A 19608-nucleotide genomic window follows, 5' to 3' on the forward strand; every position below is an offset into this window, starting at 1 on the left:
TCTATGCCATAGTACAGGGGAATGGAAGGTGCAATATCTTTCCTTCAGTGTAGAGTGATAATCCCAGGAAACCTAAGGCCTTCTCATCGATTAAAACTTTCCCAATATGTCAGTCCCTGAATTTTTATGTCATGCATTTGATTTCCTCTGGTATCCAGAATACTTGGCACTTTGCATCTTTTTATTATGATGTTATCAGTGGACTAACATGGTGTTTTGTGTACTGAGAAGTTCCTTAAAACTCTCTATAACAGAAAACAGAAAAGTTAACAGCTTGAGAACATGAGAACAAATATGAACTGCAGTTCTTCCCATGTATCAGTAAAAGCTGACTACTTCTGATCACTGATAGTATGTGGAAATTGGAAAGAATACATAGGCCAGATTAATAGCTATACTGTATATCAAATGCTAGAGGATTTTTGGTCTGTTTCAGTTATGACTGTACATTCTGCACAACAACCGAATGTAGAACTACCAATTGAGTCAAGTTTACAGTGGTCCAGTGTCATTCATCTTGTAAACCATCTTGTAGGAGTCATTCAGATGAATGGATGAAGATATAGTGGAGACTACCACTCCCTCTTTCTGTATCTTGGACCACCTGTAGGGGTGAAATTTTAGGGACTCTCACTTGGCCACTCCCACCGTAATGACTCAACATCATGAAGGGTCTGCCACCACTTCTTCAGAGCTTCCGAAGCAATTAACAAAGGCCAGCTAACCCTATAGTCCTTAAAATTAGCATTGCCCCCTCTGTTGTTCATTTGCCACCACTAGTACATAAACCACTGCCTTACTGCTGCATCCTAGTCCATACCTGTAGTCCTTACTGCCATTTTACCAATGAGTGATCCCACTCTAGAGTCCCATGCTTTGTGTCATTAGGACCATTTTCATTTTAGTATCTTAGCCTAAGTTTCCTCCAGGAATCAAAGCCTGAAATGCAATTTCATTGACAGGTGTTCTACCTTGAGGTGTAATTGCAAGGATTGGGGTGCAGAAATAAAATAGCAAAGACTTATTGGGTGCCTGTAATTAAGTCACCACTGTGGGCAACTGGAGTTGATATTACTGGGACCCACTGAAGAACCTTGTAAAAGATACCACAAAATCGTTTGCTCACATGAATGAAGAGGGGATTTATTACCCATCAGCCCCTGTGCTCCCTTAGTCAGTGGTGGTCCTTGGGGCACTCCTTCATACTTCTAGGTTATGCATGACGAATTCCATACAGCAATATCCAGTAAGCACAGGTGGAAGGCAAAGGATAGTGCAGCTGAGGCAAGCTACTGTGCGGTCACACCTTGGGGAAGCTGCTGCTACAGCACTGACTGATGTCAGAGTGAGCTGCAAAAAGAAGCTGGGCTCAGGACTTAGGGTTTTTGTCTTCAAGGCCTTAGCTAAAGTTCTGGGAAAATGAGAGGAGTCCCACCCAGCATGCTGTAACATAAGCATAAATGGTTTTACATTATACTGGAGTTCTTGTTTTCCTCTGTACTTGAGCTAACGTCACCACTCACAGAACATGCACCCTATTTGCTGTTTGTGTTGAAAAAAGAACCATTGCTTTGAAAATACCAAACCTCTTAGCTTATCAAGACTACTTTGTATATGTACTTCTTTCTCATAGTATTTAATTGATCTGGATGGATGTTTTCCTAAGCCAAATTCTTAGTAAAGCTTGGAGGCAAATTTTAATCCAAATGACTTAAAAACTCAAATCCACATATAACTTCCTTACTCATTTATTTCATAGCCATTCGAGTCCAAATACGCATCTTTTTTCTGTTTTTAACTTACTACTAGGTATTTTTGGAACTGGTTCCTTAGAAGTTCCAGTTTTCAGTAAGTGCGTTTATTAAGTAAGAATTCTCTTTTTAATCTGTTTTAACTCTAAGTTTTAAATTGGAATAGTTTTCTTATATTTGGAAAAGGTCCCTAAAATATTTCTTGTAAACTATGGAATCATTTTCATACACTTAAAATGATTTTTAAATACATGTTTTATTTAGGAATACAAAATAGGAAGACTAGACAAAGGTGAAGATTTGAAGTTTTATCATCCATGGTTAAAAGGTCATTTATGTAAATATATTTACGTATATATGTGTTTCCAAATATAAGAACATTATTCCATATGTATATTTCTTATAAACACAAAGTTGAAAAAGGTTGGCAACTGTATTTCACAATATTCCTTTAGAGGGCAGCAGAGAACTAGATTTTGTTTTTTTTGTTTGCCCATGTAGTATGGTTTTCCTAGGGTAACTGCCAACAGCTTATTGTTTCAGATAAAAGTAAATGGAAACAGTACGTAGAGGCCAAAGGAAGTAATGATTATTCTCAAGCTCAAATTCATATCTAAATTCCAAACTATTTTTCATGGGGGGGGGTGGCTTAATAGGCCATTTTCTATAGAGAAAAGACTGTTTATTATCTAGCTTCTTCCATCTTTAAAATGGAGATTATAATAACTATATAAAGTTGATTAAATAAGATAGCATGCATAAAGCTCTGGCATAAAGTAGGACCTTAAATTTCCCTTCTGTTTTTCACTGCCATACTTGAGTTTCCTCCTGAGAAAACTGAGGACAATAGGTTAATAATCTCAGATGACCTTTTCAGCCCTCTGGTTTTATGGAGCATTTCCAAAAGACTCAAAATCTTCTCAGAAGGCTAATTGAACATCCACATATTATTTGTTCCTTTTTGTAGGTGCTATCTATAATTGTCTTACAGTTAGACCACAAACATACACATAAAATGAAACTAAGAGTTATTAGTGTTGATGAGTTTGGATTTTTTTTTAACTGTGTCCGTTACCACTAGACTCTTTGATTCATGTAGGCTTTCTGTTTGTACACATAAAGACTTCTACGTTTACCTCTTGGGTCCCCAGCTAAAAGAGAAAAGTGAAAACTATCCCTTACCCTCATTACCTTGGCCTCACTTCAGTCAGAATTTAATGGAAAAAAAACAGTTTTGAGAAAGACATTGGGTAAGAGACCCATGAGAACTCCCTCGCAGCTTCTTTCCTAACTCTCGCTGTACATAGTCCTTTTCCCTCATGAGACCAAGTGCCCAGGAAGTACTGGCTTCACTTGCACCATTTTTAGCTGATGAAGCTAACTGGACCACATTGTTTTCTGGGTTCTAGTCTAGGCTGTTTTTATTACCACTGAGAATTTAGGTAGATCAATTTCTTACCTGTAAAATTAGGAAACTGGAGCCCACCATCTCTGGGTGCCTCTACTGTAATGCTATATGGAAAAGTCTTCCACAAATAGTTGCCTACTCTTAAGGCCAACAGTATTACACATATTGCCCAAATGTAATTGAATAATGGGAATAGATGATGAATATAACCATCTCCACTACTTTAAAAAATAAACTCCAAGCAGAAAGATGAATCATTAACACCATCTTATATGCAAAACACATTGGTTGTTACCCAGGGCAGTGGTAGCCTCTCCTGTAAGATCTAGCACTATGAGGCAAACCTTAGTAAATTATATTTTACAGGTTACTTTTTAGCAATATTTGTGCCCACTGTTCTTTTCTGTTCACTCTTCAGCCCCTATAATTTACCTGTGTTTATTCCACTGAACTAGAACATCTGAGATCTTCATTAAGCTTGTAATCACTAAGGGTTCTTTTTTTTTATCCTCCTTAACCCCTTTGCCGTAATTAACACCATTTCTTTCATTGGCTCCTTGCTTTCCTTCTTCCCCTCTGACTATTCCTTTTACATAATTCCCTTTCCCTAGCTGCTCCTCCAAAGTTGGACCCATGGACTTACGTTCTTTTAGTCTAGATTTTCTCTCCCAGGAATCTCATTTGTTCCCAAGGCTTTTCATTCTGATCTCTACCTGACTTTCCAGACTAAATCTACCTCAGCCCCTTTTCCAAGCCCTTGTTCACCATTTCCAAATGCCAACTGAACAGTTTCACTTACATGTTCTTCTGCTGTTTTAGACTCAGTATATATAAAATGAAACTTAGCCGGGCATGGTGGCGCACACCTGTAATCCCAGCACTCGGGAGGCTGAGGCAGGAGGATTATTGCAAGTTTAATTGCAAGTTTAAGACAACCCTGGGCTACAAAGTGAGCTCAAGGCCGCCTGAACTACATAGCAAGACCCTTTCTCAAGAAGACCAAAAAAAAAAGAAAGAAAAGAAATTACAATTTTATTTCAAAGTGTGTTCCTCCTTATATCTTTATTTACATTTATAGTTAATGCCTATGTTTATAATCTTAGGCATCTTTGATTTCTTTCCTTTACCAGTGCTATTACCTTAAGCAAAATTTTTAATACTTCCTTGTGATTTTTGCATTACTTTTCCAGTCATCTTTCAGCCATCTGAAACACAAGCCTTTTCTACACAGTAGTGCCTTGGTTTATGAACATAACTTTTTACAATTTTGAGATGTCTACGTTTGTGTTTGTGTGCAGAAGATAACCATGGTTGAGTTTGTCACTTGATGTAGAGTTTGCAAACATAAGCAAAGTTTTGCTGAATGCTTTTGTTTCTGAACAAATTGTTTGCAAACAGTGTTGAGTAACCAAAGTGTTTCTGCCTTATTATGACGTGGCTGCCCTTACCTCTCTCACCTGCTCAGTAAAGCTGTGTACATCATCTGTTTAGCTGTATCCTCTGCTCTTATAGGTGCAGTGATGGCAAACCTTTCAGAGCTTTCAGTGATACAAATAGCCTGCTGCAGCAGGCATGCTGTAGTTCCTCCACTACTGCATAGAGCGAGCTCATTTCCTCATTCTCCTTGCACTTTTCTCTTGCTCAGACCCATGAAAAACAACGTGGCATTCAAGGTTCCACTGAAGTAAAAGCTTACAAGCTTTTCCCCAGTGTCTTTTTCAGCTGTGTCTTAACTTGCATGACAGCTAGGAATATTTTTCCTTGTAAACTTGTATAATACAACATAGCTACACAGATTGTCTGGGGATTGCGAAAGCTGCCTTGTATCAGTATCTCTTCACATAACCTGTCTTTTCACAGTGGTCTGTTAGCACTTTAGGAGCAGATCGTATCTTTTTTTTTTAATCATGTGTGTATCTGTAGTGCCTTTTACATGGATTTTTCTTTTCTTTTTTTGGTACCAGGGATTAAACTCAGGACCTTGTGTTTGCCAGACAGGCCCTGTGCCACTGAGCTACATCTCTGGCCCTACATAGATTTTTCTTATCCTAATACCAAGAACAAAAATGCTTTTCCACATTATTGGCATCATAGTAGTATGTAGTTAAGATGAAATCTTACAGTGTACAGTGCTTATGTTTTAGAAAATCTGCATCGTCCCAGGCCCTACCAAACCATCAAAAACAATGTTGTCACCTAGAAGAAAGTATTTAGTCTAGAAATTTATGGGCTGTTATTAATGTGGCTTCATGTCACTTTGCGTCCATGAACTTTACTCTACACCTGTATAATACAAGATATATTAAGTTGTCTTTTAACTCTGTCTGAATAATACTATGGTCAGTTAGTATAGAGTCTGCTGCATATTTTTAGAACAGAAATCACCTTTTATACTATAAAACATCTAGCACACAAATTTTAAGTTTTAAAACATACAGAATCCCAGCATGGTGGCACACATCTGTAATCCCAGCACTCTGGGAGACTGAAGCAGGAGGGTGGCAAGTTTGAGCCCAGCCTGAGCAACTTAGTGACAAATAAAAAGGGTAGGGATGTAGCTCAGTGTAAAGACTGTAAGTTGAATACCCAATACTGCAAAAATTAAGACAAATTTAAAATAAAGTTGCTTTGCTAAATTCTGTCCTAGGCAGTAGTTTTATTTTTTAAAAAGTAGGTCCCTGTCTGTGACTGAGTGCTACAGTAGGTAACTTAGAAGTTTTTCTTTGAGAATGCTTTTTTAAATCTGGGAGAGATAGTAGCCCGGTATCTTTCCCACTCCCACGTGACCTCTTTCTATAGAAATTCCAAGCCTGCTGATAAAGAGCTTTCTCTTGCACAGCTCAGACTGAGAAGCCTAGGTGTGCCCCGCTGTCAGACAGCATCACGTGGCTGTTGGGCCTGCCCCGGGAGTGCGCTGGCCGCGGCCCCGCCCCCGGAGCCCTGAGGTCTGCGTGCTTGTTTGCTAGGCGCTCAGAAGCGGCCAGCTCCGCCTGCAGTGGGAGGCATGGGCACATGGCTGCCTGCGGAGGCTGAGCACTCGGAAGAAAAGCCCGTGCGCCTCAGCGGTGCTTCCTTACAGGGCTGACTCGTGTGTGGATTAATTCGAAAGGTTGGAAGGGCTACTTGGTAAAGCATGGTGGCGCATGATGAGACTGGAGGTCTCCTACCTATTAAAAGGACGATACGAGTCCTAGATGTTAATAACCAGTCCTTCAGGGAACAGGAGGTAAGAGACGAGAAACAGGCAAAGGAATGTTTTCTAACTTGTTAAGAGTTGTAGCAGTTGATTAACTATAATTTTAAACTTATTAAAATTTAAGTGTATGATTTATTTGCAAGTTTGAAATGTGTTAAGGAACTGTGGTCTAAATTTAAATAAATTTATACATAACGAATATTCACAACTTCTATGTAAAAAAATTTAAAATGTGTTTCTCTAGTTAAATATTTGTGTCGTGCTTACGATATTTAATATGCTGTTTTAACGTGAATGCTTAATATGGCTCCGTGTGTGTTTTAATATAAATTTATGTATTTATCAAACGTTAGGAACTGCTTTAGTAGAGTAAAAGGAAAAATAAAAATCTCCAAGTTAATTCTAATGAACAAATTGCTAGTAAAGTGCTATCTGACGTGTGCATGTTTTTCTTTCCACAACTAGAAAGTTCATTGTGTACCACTTTTTTTCTTCACAAAGGGTGTGCTAAAATATTTATACCATGAAACATTATTCTAACCCTCTGCTAGTTATCTGAAGTAGTTTTGACTTTCTAAAGTATGAACAGTTATCAAATTCGTTATTTTATGTCATTTTAAATAATCTTGCAGCTGGGGATTTAGTTCAGTGGCACAGCACCTGCCTGGCACGCGCGAGTTCGTGAGTTCGATTCCCGGTACCAGAAAAAAAACAATAAATAAATGAATAAACTTGATAGCTGATTTTATAATATATGGCATTTTATATGTAGTATAACTACAATGTGTGTACCTTTGATATTTACTACATTATCACTTGTGTGATAGAAATAGTGTTCCTGCATTCAACCAGCTACATACCTGTTGATGTGATGGTGGTTGCTGGCTGTATACATAGGTCAAAACTTACATGATTGTGCATTTTAAATATGCACACTTACTGAATATCTCAGTGAATGCGTATGTCCAACATATACTTTTTGGGAGTTAAAGTAGCTACCATTTTTAGGAGGTACATTTTGTTTTGGTGTGGTTTGCTTTGATTTTTAGTTTCTGATTGTTTGGTTTTTGCTTATGTGCTTCAGTTTTCTCACATATGTAAACAATTTCTTCGAGTAGAACACTTTTTACATTATTATCAGTGTAAATACTAAAACTAAGTAAGTTTTTCTTTCTTTAAACCTTTTTTGGACCATCAAAAACTAACCTTAGGGCTAGGGTGTAGCTTAGTAGTAGAGTACTTGCCTAGCTATTCTTGAGGCCTGGTGGGGCAGCTATTTTCTAGTATCACATATAGGCCATGTTTTTGGCATACCTTTATTTCAAAGATTAAAACCAGGAGTGTTGTCAGAGTTTTTTACACTGTCAGCAAAGCCTTAATAATGTGAATATTTCCACTTCTAAATAAGAAGGGAAGAAATCTAATGTATCATAATTCATTATTATCTTTTTAAAAATATATTTTTATTCTTCTGATTTTAAAGTTTTTGCCAGGTTAGGAGAGATTATTTATCTAGTGACTTAAATAAACCAAGACACATACTGGTTTAAGTATCAAGATTTGACTGACTATAGAAAAGACTCCTTTAAAGAATGCCTGAAGAGTAGTATACTCAGGGAAAGAAAAAAACTTTCTACAGAAAGCTGAATTCACCAAAAAAAAAACCTGAATTCACAACAGGATTTTTCCATGTTGTGTGTAAAAGCCTGATGTGAGTGAAGGCATATCTCCTATGTTAATACATGTGACTGCCTATCTAGATACATAATCTGATTAAAAATTAACCTAAATAAACAATATAAACTCAGATTGAGAGTCCTGGGTTTTTTCCCCTTCCAAGTGAACTTTAGCCCGGGTGAAAGGTTGCCTGCAGTAGAAACTTCCTTGAGCATGTGAACTTTGTTGATATTCTTTTGTTTATTTCCATAGACTTTCAGGTTGTCTTTTGAGGAGAGTGTATAGTTTCAGTATCCACATCTGTTAAGTTTCTTATACTCACCATGTTAATGCTGCCAGCACTCAAAAATAAATATAACACAATTAGCATGATATGAGCCATAGTATTGGTGGTAGTAAATAACTTGTATTCCGCTTCTTTTCTTTCATTACCTCCAAATACTCTACTTGCGTCCTGTCTATGGAGAGAAGTAAGTGTGGGTACAATACCAATTTTCCATAAACATTGTCTTACAAATATGTTCTGTGACAGTGCAGAGGTTTAGATTCTTAATGACCAATTCAGATCATTAAAATGATTCACCTGGACTTGTGAAGAAAAACTACTTTTAGTTAAAGTTCACATGGGCCGAATCATAATCTGTATTACAAAAGAGATTTATTTTTCTCTACCTTTTAGATGACCCATGAATGTCGAATTCATACCACTTTTCTACCAAAAGAATATATGAAAACTTTTCATTCTTTTGAAATCCATATAAGCTAAAAGCTTGTTCTGTATGTGCCAAGCATTCTTCACATGTGTCGTTTTAGTAAGGCAGGAACATTATTGTGGGTCCTCAAAAGTATGTACAAAATGTGTAGCAATGCCTTCCTGTCTCCCTTCCCCCAGACATATTTCCTGACTTAGCACCATCCTTTCTTAGCAAGCATTTTAGACTTGGTGAACTCTGAAGAGTAATGTATCCACTGTGCAGAAGATTATAGTTGTTTTTAAAGAAAATATTTAACACCAGATACGCTTGGCATAATATCCTGCTACCCTAAAGAGAGAGGGTAAACAAAATCCATATTAGTTTCAGAAACATCTTTTAGATATATTTACCTTAAATTATCTAAAGTCTGTAGTTTTCATTTTAAATAGCACATAATTTTGAATTACTAGGGACTTAATAGTTGTGTATTAGTCCTATAATGATAAGAATTTTTATCATTAATCTTATGTAAAGAATCACACGAAAAGTGTTTTTCTCCAAACTCAATTATTAATTTCTCCTTTCAAGTTCACTGAGAAGAGGACCATCTTTCCAGAGACTTTTAGATTGAAATTAAGTAGTTTGTGATTTGCTGGAAAGTCAGATTTGTTACACTTTAAACAAGGAAAAAGACCTAACCTTTGTTTTCAAAAAGCAGAACAGAACTTTCTGACAACTGCTTTGTTTCAAGTTAATGTTGGCATATCTGACTTTGTGAGGTAATTCTATCGCCATTCAAACAGAAGACGCTTTGTACTGTCCTTACTAAATGGAAAGGAATGCCTGTGCTGGCCTCTGCACACCCGTGTGTCACTCAGTCCGCACAGATGTGTGAGGTAAAGGCATGCACTCACACGTGTCCTCCGCTGTGCAGTGTGTGCCGTTTTTCAACCCATTTCAAAGGTTTCTTTCTCAGTTCATTTAACATGCGCACAGTAATGGCTTTATATCCAAAGTTTACTTTGCAGTTAATTATTTGGGGAACGGGAGGAGTGTTCTACAACTCTGTTTCTTAAAGCCTGCAAAGTTCTGAATTCTCTTTATCTACAAGCCTCTTCAGCAGTTCACATTCCTTTCTGATTTGCACGGATACGTTTAGGAGATTTGATAAGTCTTACTGCTTTGGGGGATACTCAAGTCATTTAAGTTTCTTTCCAAACAATTTTAACTTTTTCTCTCAATTCTTCAGTTACTTGAAGTGGTTTCTTCCCCCTTTTTATATAACTTTACTCATATCAAAGAATTTTTAGCGAAAGTGTTCTGCTTTTTTGATCCTCACAACTTCGTAAGAGAAGCTCTGATTTTAACCCTGTTAATCACTCCGCTGTCTTGCCTTGAACACTGTTTTATCCATTCCAGTGTCGTACATGTTTACTTAAAGGTTATTCTCTGAATGAAGTAGTTAACAATGCAATTATATAATACCTAGGGTTTGCTTTAAAATATACAAGTAAGGGGCAAAGATAAAGCAAATTGTTTTACAAGAAACTGTTAAAGCCAACTGATAGGTATATGAGATCCATTTTTCTCTACTTCATGTAGATTTGAAATTTCTCATCATCATACTGCTTTTTTAAAAATTTATTTTCCACATTGAGTTTAAAAGTTGTATAGAATTTAATTTATTTTAATCTTAGTTCTTCTGCTTTCCAATGGTACTATTTATGTTCTCAAAGTGACAGTATATTTTTAATAAGTTATTGCTTAGTAGTGTTTTAACTGCTTTAACAGTGAAGAACATTTGTTCTCAGAACTCTGTGTTTCTGTATCTTAGCGTGTACAAAAACTTTTGTGAAAGGAGCTTAACTTTGTCCAGACTTGCATAAAATCATTGTATGCAAACCCCCATTCAGTGTAATCTGGTTTTGTTTTTGCAGGAACCAAGCAATAAAAGAGTACGACCTCTAGCTCGGGTCACATCCTTGGCAAACTTAATCTCTCCTGTAAGAAATGGAGCAGTCAGACGTTTTGGTCAAACAATACAGGTAATGAAGAGGGGGAAGGGAAAATAATATAGTCAGGGAACTTTTTATATAAACCTGAAATTTATTATATTCTTTAAGCTATACAACCTTGTCTGCATTATTATACTTAAGCATTTCTTCTTTTTGGAGTATACTGGTAAGGAATATTATTATGAGAACAACATTTATACTGTTATTATACCAATTTAGATCATAGATCAAAGGCTAGTCCTAAGTAGCTTTTATTGCCCAAAAGTGATTTTTGGCTGATAAGTATTTTTAAATGATAGAAGTATAATTAAATATAAATAAAGATTGTTTTAAGCATTGAAAAAATCTCAGGACTTTGTTTTTAAATTGTTTCTTCACTTTAAAATTTTTTTTAAAAAATAACAGTATAGCTTCCAGATCTCATTTTCTCTTTTGCTTATCTCTTTAAGTCATTTACCCTTCGTGGTGACCACAGATCCCCTGCCTCTGCCCAAAAGTCATCGAGCAGATCAACGGTCCCAACACCTGCCAAAAGAAGAAGCAGTGTGCTATGGTCAGAGATGTTAGACATCAGTATGAAAGAGTCTTTAACCACCAGGGAAATCAAACGTCAGGAGGTACGCTGGCATCAGTTTCAAGTTCCAAGTTTTTAAAATAATGGGTTCCCAGAAGACTAACAAACTAACTTTCTATAGAAAAACTAGCTTGTGTTTTTATATTTAAGCAGCACCTCATAACATGATGAGCAGTACTTTGTGCTGGGTGGTGATCATCAAATTACACACTTCTGATGAGTAGAAGTGTAACACATGGCAACCTCTTACTAGAGTGCCTATTCTGAACTAGTTTTCGGACTAAGTTGCTTTTAAAAGAGTTGTTCAAAGCAATTAAATAATGTATCAGTTGTACATAATTTTCCTTCCTCAGAGAATGACCTCTTTATGTTTGCTGGATATTTTTTAGGCAATATATGAAATGTCCCGAGGTGAACAGGATTTAATTGAAGATCTCAAGCTTGCAAGAAAGGTCAGTAAATAATCTTTTTTCAGATGCCCTAGTTTTTAAAAATTGCATTTTACAAATTCTAAAGGGTAAATTTCTTAACATTTAAAATAGGAAAATAGAAAGGAAGTATGTATTGGTAAATCAGTGCTTTAGATGAAGTTTAGACATGTTTCTAGTATGAGTGCCAGGAAGAGGAGGGCCTTTGAGGGATCACCATATCCTTTAATTTCTTTTATTAAATCCATGCTAGTTTTAGTAGTTTGTCAGATGCATTCAGTTTCAGATTTCTCGTCATGTTTTCTTTGCTCGATCTTTGTGTAACTGCTTTCTTCCCTTCTGATTAGGCCTACCATGACCCCATGTTAAAGTTGTCTATCATGTCAGAAGAGGAACTCACACACATATTTGGTGATTTGGACGCTTACATCCCTCTGCATGAAGGTTAGATATGCTGCTTCACTGAACTGCGGTCACAAGCAATTTTAAATCTAAACTAAAAACTTGTTGACCTATTTTATAAACAAACCTGTTCTTTCTGCTTTTTTGTACTTCAGATTTGTTGGCAAGAATAGGAGAAGCAACTAAGCCTGATGGAACAGTTGAGCAGATCGGTCACATCCTTGTGAACTGGGTATGCACGGAGTTGTTGACTCCAGTTTCTTTCTTACAGATTTGTCATATTACAGTTTATGGTGAATAGCAGATCAGTTTGTCCTGTAAGTATATTTTGCAAACAGATACTGCATTAAAACTAAAATTTATGATGATAATAAGAAGTTACAGTCTTCAACAAAATTTAGTCATAGTAATTATTATAAACCTGTTGTAAGAATTCCCCCATACGCTGCTAATTATCTGTTGCAGTCTTTCATTTAAACATTTGAGTGGTGGATGCTGGGCACTGGGAATTCAGTAATGAAAGACATTTTCTGCATTTGTAACCTTGTGAAGGAAGAGTCAAGCCTATCAGTGTTGTCAGGGTTGGTGATAAGTGTGTTAGGTGCACAGATGTCCTGGGAACACAAGTGACTGGCAGCTAAGTGAGGTTGGAGGAAGTAGAAGTTGTGAGTCTTCAGTTGAATATAGCAAATTAGGAAACTTGTAAAAGAGCATTCTGATATTAGCCCGGGACATAATTCCCCCATTGTCATCTCCAGGAGAATGTCCACAGCTACTGAAACTCAAGAATAGTGGTACCATCATTTGGTGTCTCATGTGCATAGGATTATTAATGCACTCAGCCTAACAGGAATGCACCTTACTTTCTGTGTTTTTATTCTTCAGTTACCAGGTTTGAACGCCTATAAAGACTACTGTAGCAACCAGCTAGCAGCCAAAGCCCTTCTTGATCAAAAGAAACAAGATCCAAGAGTCCAAGACTTCCTCCAGCGGTGTCTTGAGTCTCCCTTCAGTCGAAAACTAGATCTTTGGAGCTTCTTAGATATTCCTCGAAGTCGCCTAGTCAAGTACCCTTTACTGCTAAAAGAAATTCTTAGACACACTCCAAAAGATCACCCTGATGTTCAGCTTCTGGAGGAAGCAGTAAGTAGTCCAGTAAATAGTTTTCCAATTTTTAAGTTTATGTGTTAGAGTAACTTAGAAGGGTGTTTCAGTCTTTCATGTATCAGATCAACATAGTGAACTGTTCTGTTGTCTTTAAATGCCTGATACATGAGCACATTGTAAGTAATAAGGAGATGTGTCTGGGTTGCACTTACATTTTACATCGATCGTTTAATCGAGGAACTGGAATTTTAATCTGGCCGATACCACTAGCCAGCTTCTGACTCTGGATGGCTTACCCAGTTTGGCGGAGACTGTCTTCATCTGTTAACTGAAAGGATTGATTGAATTGATTTCTAGGGTCCCTTCAGGCTTTAAACTCTGCAGTTTTATGTGACACTTTGTCCTGTAGGGAAGGAAGCAGGCGTTAATATACTGAAGTTGTTTATCAGTTTATTGGGGTAATTTTTAGGTACTGATAATACAAGGAGTTCTCTCTGATATCAACCTGAAGAAAGGAGAGTCTGAGTGCCAGTATTACATCGACAAGCTGGAGTACCTGGATGAGAAGCAAAAGGACCCTAGAATTGAAGCGAGTAAAGTGCTGCTGTGCCATGGGGAGCTGAAGAACAAAAATGGACATGTGAGTGCATTTGCGTGCTAGCAGGAAGTGAGCTTTCCTTTTTCCCACGCCATTTAACTTTTTGCACATCTGTGATGAAGCAGGTTTGTAAAAAATCGTGAAATGGTGAAAGATCACTAATTTTTATTTTATGTGATCAGCTTGGTTTTCTATCATTGGAGAATAAATAGGATGGCTTAAATGTCTCAGAGAAGAATTAGTGGTACTTTTTCAGTTTTAAAGCATAAACTTACTCATTTGGGTAGGGGTTTCTTTCCAAGTTCTGTAGTATTTACTAAAAGGCATACCCTTCCAAAAAATTATTTTATATACTACACAGCAGATTTCTACAGATTAAATGAAAGCAAGTTTATTTTTTAAATATTAATTACAGAAGTATCTTGTGTATGGAATAGTATTTTGGTTTCATTATGTGCTTTTTGAAACTGCAGTTTTTAAATTGGGGGTTTTTAGAAAAAACTTTCTGAAATCTGATGTCTCTGATTTCTGTCAGAAGCCTTCGTTGTTCTATAATGCCTTAAATTTGTGTGGACAAAATGGAGCCATTAACATTTTACCAGCTTGAATTTTTTAATGGCTACTTTTTAGAAAACTTTGGTATACGATACTGGTATTCTAAGTCACATTAGTAACAATAGACAGGTTTTTATAATGCCATAGTGTTAAACTTTTGCTTAACCTGGTAGTATACACCAATAAAAAATGTTTTGTACAGGCTGAGGTTGAATTTTCCATATAAAATATGTGTAGTCTTGAAATTACTATCTTATAAAGTCATTTATGAATGGGATCATAGGAAATCAATTTAATAAACTAACATCAAATTAAATTTTTAACAGTGTATTTCAGTCACTTGCGAAGTTCATATTGAGAGAGCATTTCTTTCCAATTTTTCCAGAAACTTTACATTTTCCTGTTTCAAGACATCTTAGTTTTGACTCGGCCTGTTACACGAAATGAGCGTCATTCTTACCAGGTCTACCGGCAGCCAATCCCTGTGCAGGAGCTGGTGTTAGAGGACCTGCAGGATGGGGATGTGCGCGTGGGAGGGTCCTTTCGAGGGGCTTTTGGCAACTCAGACAAAGGTAAAATACCATTTTTAAAATAGTTTAAAGATACATAAACTCAGGAGTGAATGAATTCAATCTCATTCTAAAAACTAAATGATTTCCTTTTCTGGTACTTGATGAACTTTGAGTTAATTGTCAAGTGCTTCACTGCATAAGTCTCATTTCCTTTTTTTCAAACTTTTTTCCAGCTAAAAATATCTTTAGAGTCCGTTTCCAGGACCCGTCTCCAGGCCAGTCTCACACTCTACAAGCTAATGATGTATTCCATAAGCAGCAGTGGTTCAACTGTATCCGAACCGCCATTGCCCCTTTCCAGCAGGCCACCAGTCCGTCAGAGCTGCAGGGTTTGCCAGAGCTCCATGAGGAGGGGGAAGAGAACAACCCCTCAGCGGGGAACCTCCAAGCCCAGAGAAGGGCATCGACGGTTTCCAGTGTTATGCAGGTAGAAGGTGACGAAAACGCATCTGAATGTGGTTTTGGTGTACAGGCGGCAGAAGACTCCAAGAGTGTAAAGGGACATCGAGTGCAGTCTGGCTTCCGAAGGGCAAGGGACAAAGCGCAGCTGAGTGGCCGACGGAAAGAGACTTTGGTGTAAAGGAAGCTCTGTGTGTTACCTGGCAGAGAGACTATTTATAAATGTGTACAGTTCTGTTTTTCTTGTGATGGGAGTATTATAGGGTTACTTTGTACCAGTTGTAACATTTTCATGGTTTGGGGTTTTTTTCCTTTCTTTCTTTTTTTATTTTATTCTTTTTTTAATGGCAGCTAAAGGTATTCAGATTACTATTAAATTGCAGACTTTTTAAAAAGATACTTTCTTGGACTATTTAGAATGTGCAAGCCTGGTATTTTTAATCAGATGAGATATATATGAAATTAATGGACTTTCCTGATTGTGGATACATCATGACTTTTCAGTACAATCAAATGTGGTATTTAGTATATGCTAAAACTCAGAATTTCTCAAATGCTAGAATTCTACCAGCATTCTTTGTTAAGGCTTGCATGTAGAATTTAAAATTTTTATATTGGCACCTAAAATTTGCATGAAATGTATGTTTGAAGTATTTCAAAATTTACAGGGAAATGTAGCTTCCTTGGAAAACAAACCATAAAACTTAGTAAGTTTTCCATTGTATCAACTGGAATGCTTTACATTATGTTAAGCTTTTTTTTTTCACTGCACATTCCTCATTTTTCATTCATTTATCCTGCCAGTTATTTAATTTTTTATTGTAAAGTAGTTTTTAGTATTTGCTTTTATTTTTTTACTTTGGTGCCTTTTCAAATTGGCATGTCTTTAAAAAGTATTTTTCTTCCTGATTAAAATGTGTGTGTGTATATGTATATATATATATTTGTGGGTTTTTTAAATCATATTAACTTTACCAAGTGAAACCAAGCCATACTGTTTTTGAGCCAATTAAGAAAATTGCAATTTTTAAAGTGCAGCATTTCAGAGTGGTGAAAATGCCTGAAATGATTGAGTATATTTTAGACTACTGAAAGAAAATCACTTCAAGGATTTTGTTCAAAGTTTTAATGTTGTCTGAAAAACAAGAGGGAAGGTAATTGACTGGTAATAAGTAAAAGAAAAAAAGAAGGAGAAAGAAAGTGGTTTTGTCTTCAAGTAAAAATGTCTGGTTGTGCCAGAATGTGAAAGAAGTTGGGAAAAGCTCCACTTGAGGGTATGTAGTAAGTTGTAGAAGGCTCGAGGGGATGTGAACTTTCTTTGCCTTGGTTTATAGTATCTGCAAATAATGGGTTTGAAAAGAAACAAATGTGTTCGGAATTTGACAGTATTCGATCAGTTTTGGGAGATTTATTCTTAAGATGGAAAAAACCTGGTGAACCTTTACTGCAAAATGTTTCCATTGAAATGAGATTCTATTCTTTAAAAGGGGGCAGGCAGCCTGAAGCCCTTTGTCATCACAAGTTTATATAATGGTGATAATTCATTGTTGACTATATTGTGAAATATATTTGCCAGTGGAAATGAAAATTGGAAAAGACTGTAAATAGATCAGTCAAATGATTTCTCTGTATAAATGAATTATACAATTAAAAAAAAGCACACACATAATCACCCTAAAGGTGTCTTGCCTGGTGGATATCTGGGGGGCATCTGCCTAAACATGTTGGTGTGGCAAAGGAGGTAGGTAGTAGCATGCTTCATAGAAGTTTATAAAAATCACAAATATATATTAAAAATAAAATTTCCTTTTCTTTTTTCAGAAAAATACAAATTAAAATTAGTCCCAATTTTTAAAAAATCACAAATAATCAAACCTTAAAATTCACTGATAAACAGATTAGCAAGTCTTGTGAATCGTGTGAAACCTTTTAAGAATACATTGTAATCAAGAAATAGCAATATGCAGAAGACAGCTGAACATCTGACCACTTTCTGGATAAGGTATTAAAGCTTTAGGAAAGCATCCTAACTGATTAATTTCACATTTAGATTTGGGTGTCTCAGATTCCTCACTTTGGAAATTCAGATTCAGAAGTGTAGACTATACCAGTGATTACGATCTGTAACACCAGAAAGCAATAGTTCTAATCGTTTCATGAAGTGTAACATAGACTATCATTCCTTCCAGAATTACCTTCCTCAGTTTTCAAAGTTACAGAGGCAAGTGGTTCTGTCTTACAAGATGTTGTAAGCCGAATATTTTATCTGAAACCATATCATCCTTTGCTTAACTGATGGGAAAAAACAAGAGTATATGAAATGAATATTATTCAGAAGTAGCATTTATATTTGACAGTGTAGGATAACTTAGCCCAGAAGTTCCCAAACCTGTGAGGGACATCAGAATCACCAGGAATGCTTTAAAAATAAATAAAAGTAGCTGGGCCTCACCCCATATCATCACACACACACACCATTTCACTGAATCTAGTTCTTGGGGGAGGGGAAATAAGAGGGCTGATCATTTATATTCGCAAATGTTCTGTCCTAGTAACTTGAAAACTGAGTTCTTAGGATCATCACTAATCTAGCTAATGTTCTGTTTGTAAGTGATGTGTAAGTGTGAACATGTACCTGTCCTCCCAGATTGCCTTAACCTTTTAGAATTGGATCTGAAGAGTCTGATCTTAACCTTCTAGTAGGTATGGCTGTGTATTTGCAGTGAAGAATAATCTCTACCTGTAAGGTCTTCAGCTCAGTTTTTCATCTTAGGATGTGTGCACATAAAGTGCTGAACCAAGTCATCTAATGAATAATGAGTTAATAACATCACTAATTCACCCTGAGATTTATTAAATGTCTCTACTGACCCACTCAGTATTCAGCTGTTCTGGGGCTAATTACATCTACTTGTATTCAATGCTTTTCTGAGTGCAGATCTAGCACAATGCTCATTTATTCTCAAAAGATGCATAAGTATAATGTTCATCACTAATTTCACAATCATCAGAAAATGCCTAGTTAAGGCTCACATCTGTAAGTTCTGATGACTGAGATGAAGAAAGTCCTAAATGTGCTATCTTATAGTTTGTCTTCCTCATACTCCTCATTTAAAATGCCTACCCATCCCTGGGTATGAGATCGGTTAGTAGTATGTCTTTGTTATGGTTAGAAGTCCTGGGGATTTGAAGCAGATGATACCCCCAACAAACTTGGGTGTTTCTGATCGGCACAACATGGCAGTGTGGCTCATTGGTAGAGCCCTTGTCTAGCATCTGAGGCCCTGGATTCAGTACCCAGCACTGCATTAAAAGATAAATATGTATGAGAGAATACCTATAAAGGATAATACCCATTTAACTATAAAACCTTGTTCTGCTGAGAGGAATGTCCTAACAAATGAATTTCCCTAGATCCAGAGGAAGTCTAGAACGATCTAGAGAAGTTTTGATTTTCTTCTGTACATCTGAGCAATCCCTAGAAACAACCACAGGACTGGCTCGTGGGTAGATGAATGATTACACAAACACACTGTACTGAAACTAATTTAGTGCATCAGCATTGTGAGAGTCTTAATAAAAGCTGTGGATCTTTTGCCAAGAAAATGTGTGTATATGTTCAAACTCATCCACACAATTTAGGGGGTTCGGGGATACTCCCCAAACCTCTGTGGACTCCCGAGTTCACATGTGCACAAGTCTGCCGCAATGAGAACTCAAGAATCTAATGGAGGCTGGGGATGTGGCTCAGCGGCACAGCACCTGCCTAGCAAGCGCAAGGCCCTAAGTTTGATTCCTGGTACAAAACAAAAAAACCATAAAGAATCTGATGGAGAACAAGGATTTGCTTTGTCAGTGTGGATTCTCAAAGCCCTGATAACTACCTGTGTTCTGTGAGTGATAGCTGAAAACTCATACACTTCTAGCTGGTCGTCTAAGTCATACTTACAACACATTCAACTGCTCTGGATATAGTTTTCTTCAAGATAATAACACCTATTTTGTAGAGTACTTTCAATTTCATATCACGTAGTCCCAGCTTCAGAATCCTGTGCCTTTTTGATCCTTGTTCTCTACATGGATCTCTTCTGCTTTCCCAGAATATGGGTAGGATGCTTTTGAAGTGAAAAACGTGGACCTGAGTAAAACTAGCTCCTACCCTGAGCATGAAGTAACACTGTCCAGTAGCTAGTTACATGGTGTCTCATTATGAGCATGGTGTGTGTTTAAC

General features: G+C 36.8%; 1 protein-coding gene across 2 annotated transcripts in view; it reads left to right on the forward strand.

Moving 5' to 3' along the window:
- The window catches only part of Net1 (neuroepithelial cell transforming 1), a 49077-nt gene extending 32021 nt beyond the window's left edge, over positions 1–17056 (forward strand). Inside the window, exons 1-10 of one of the 2 annotated variants that reach the window (XM_005383838.2) lie at positions 6113–6385; positions 10665–10772; positions 11192–11359; positions 11706–11768; positions 12092–12188; positions 12302–12378; positions 13032–13289; positions 13723–13893; positions 14792–14978; positions 15152–17056. In XM_005383838.2, the coding sequence (XP_005383895.1) occupies positions 6293–6385; positions 10665–10772; positions 11192–11359; positions 11706–11768; positions 12092–12188; positions 12302–12378; positions 13032–13289; positions 13723–13893; positions 14792–14978; positions 15152–15558 (1629 nt within the window). In that variant the 5' untranslated portion in view covers positions 6113–6292 and the 3' untranslated portion in view covers positions 15559–17056. Of the gene's footprint in view, positions 1–6112; positions 6386–10664; positions 10773–11191; positions 11360–11705; positions 11769–12091; positions 12189–12301; positions 12379–13031; positions 13290–13722; positions 13894–14791; positions 14979–15151 lie in introns of those variants that run through there. The other variant, XM_005383837.2, reaches the window with a different exon arrangement.
- The last annotated feature ends 2552 nt before the right edge of the window (positions 17057–19608 follow it).

The sequence above is a fragment of the Chinchilla lanigera genome, unplaced genomic scaffold (genome assembly GCF_000276665.1).
Source record: "Chinchilla lanigera isolate Chin_1 unplaced genomic scaffold, ChiLan1.0 scaffold00020, whole genome shotgun sequence".
Taxonomy (NCBI): domain Eukaryota; kingdom Metazoa; phylum Chordata; class Mammalia; order Rodentia; family Chinchillidae; genus Chinchilla; species Chinchilla lanigera.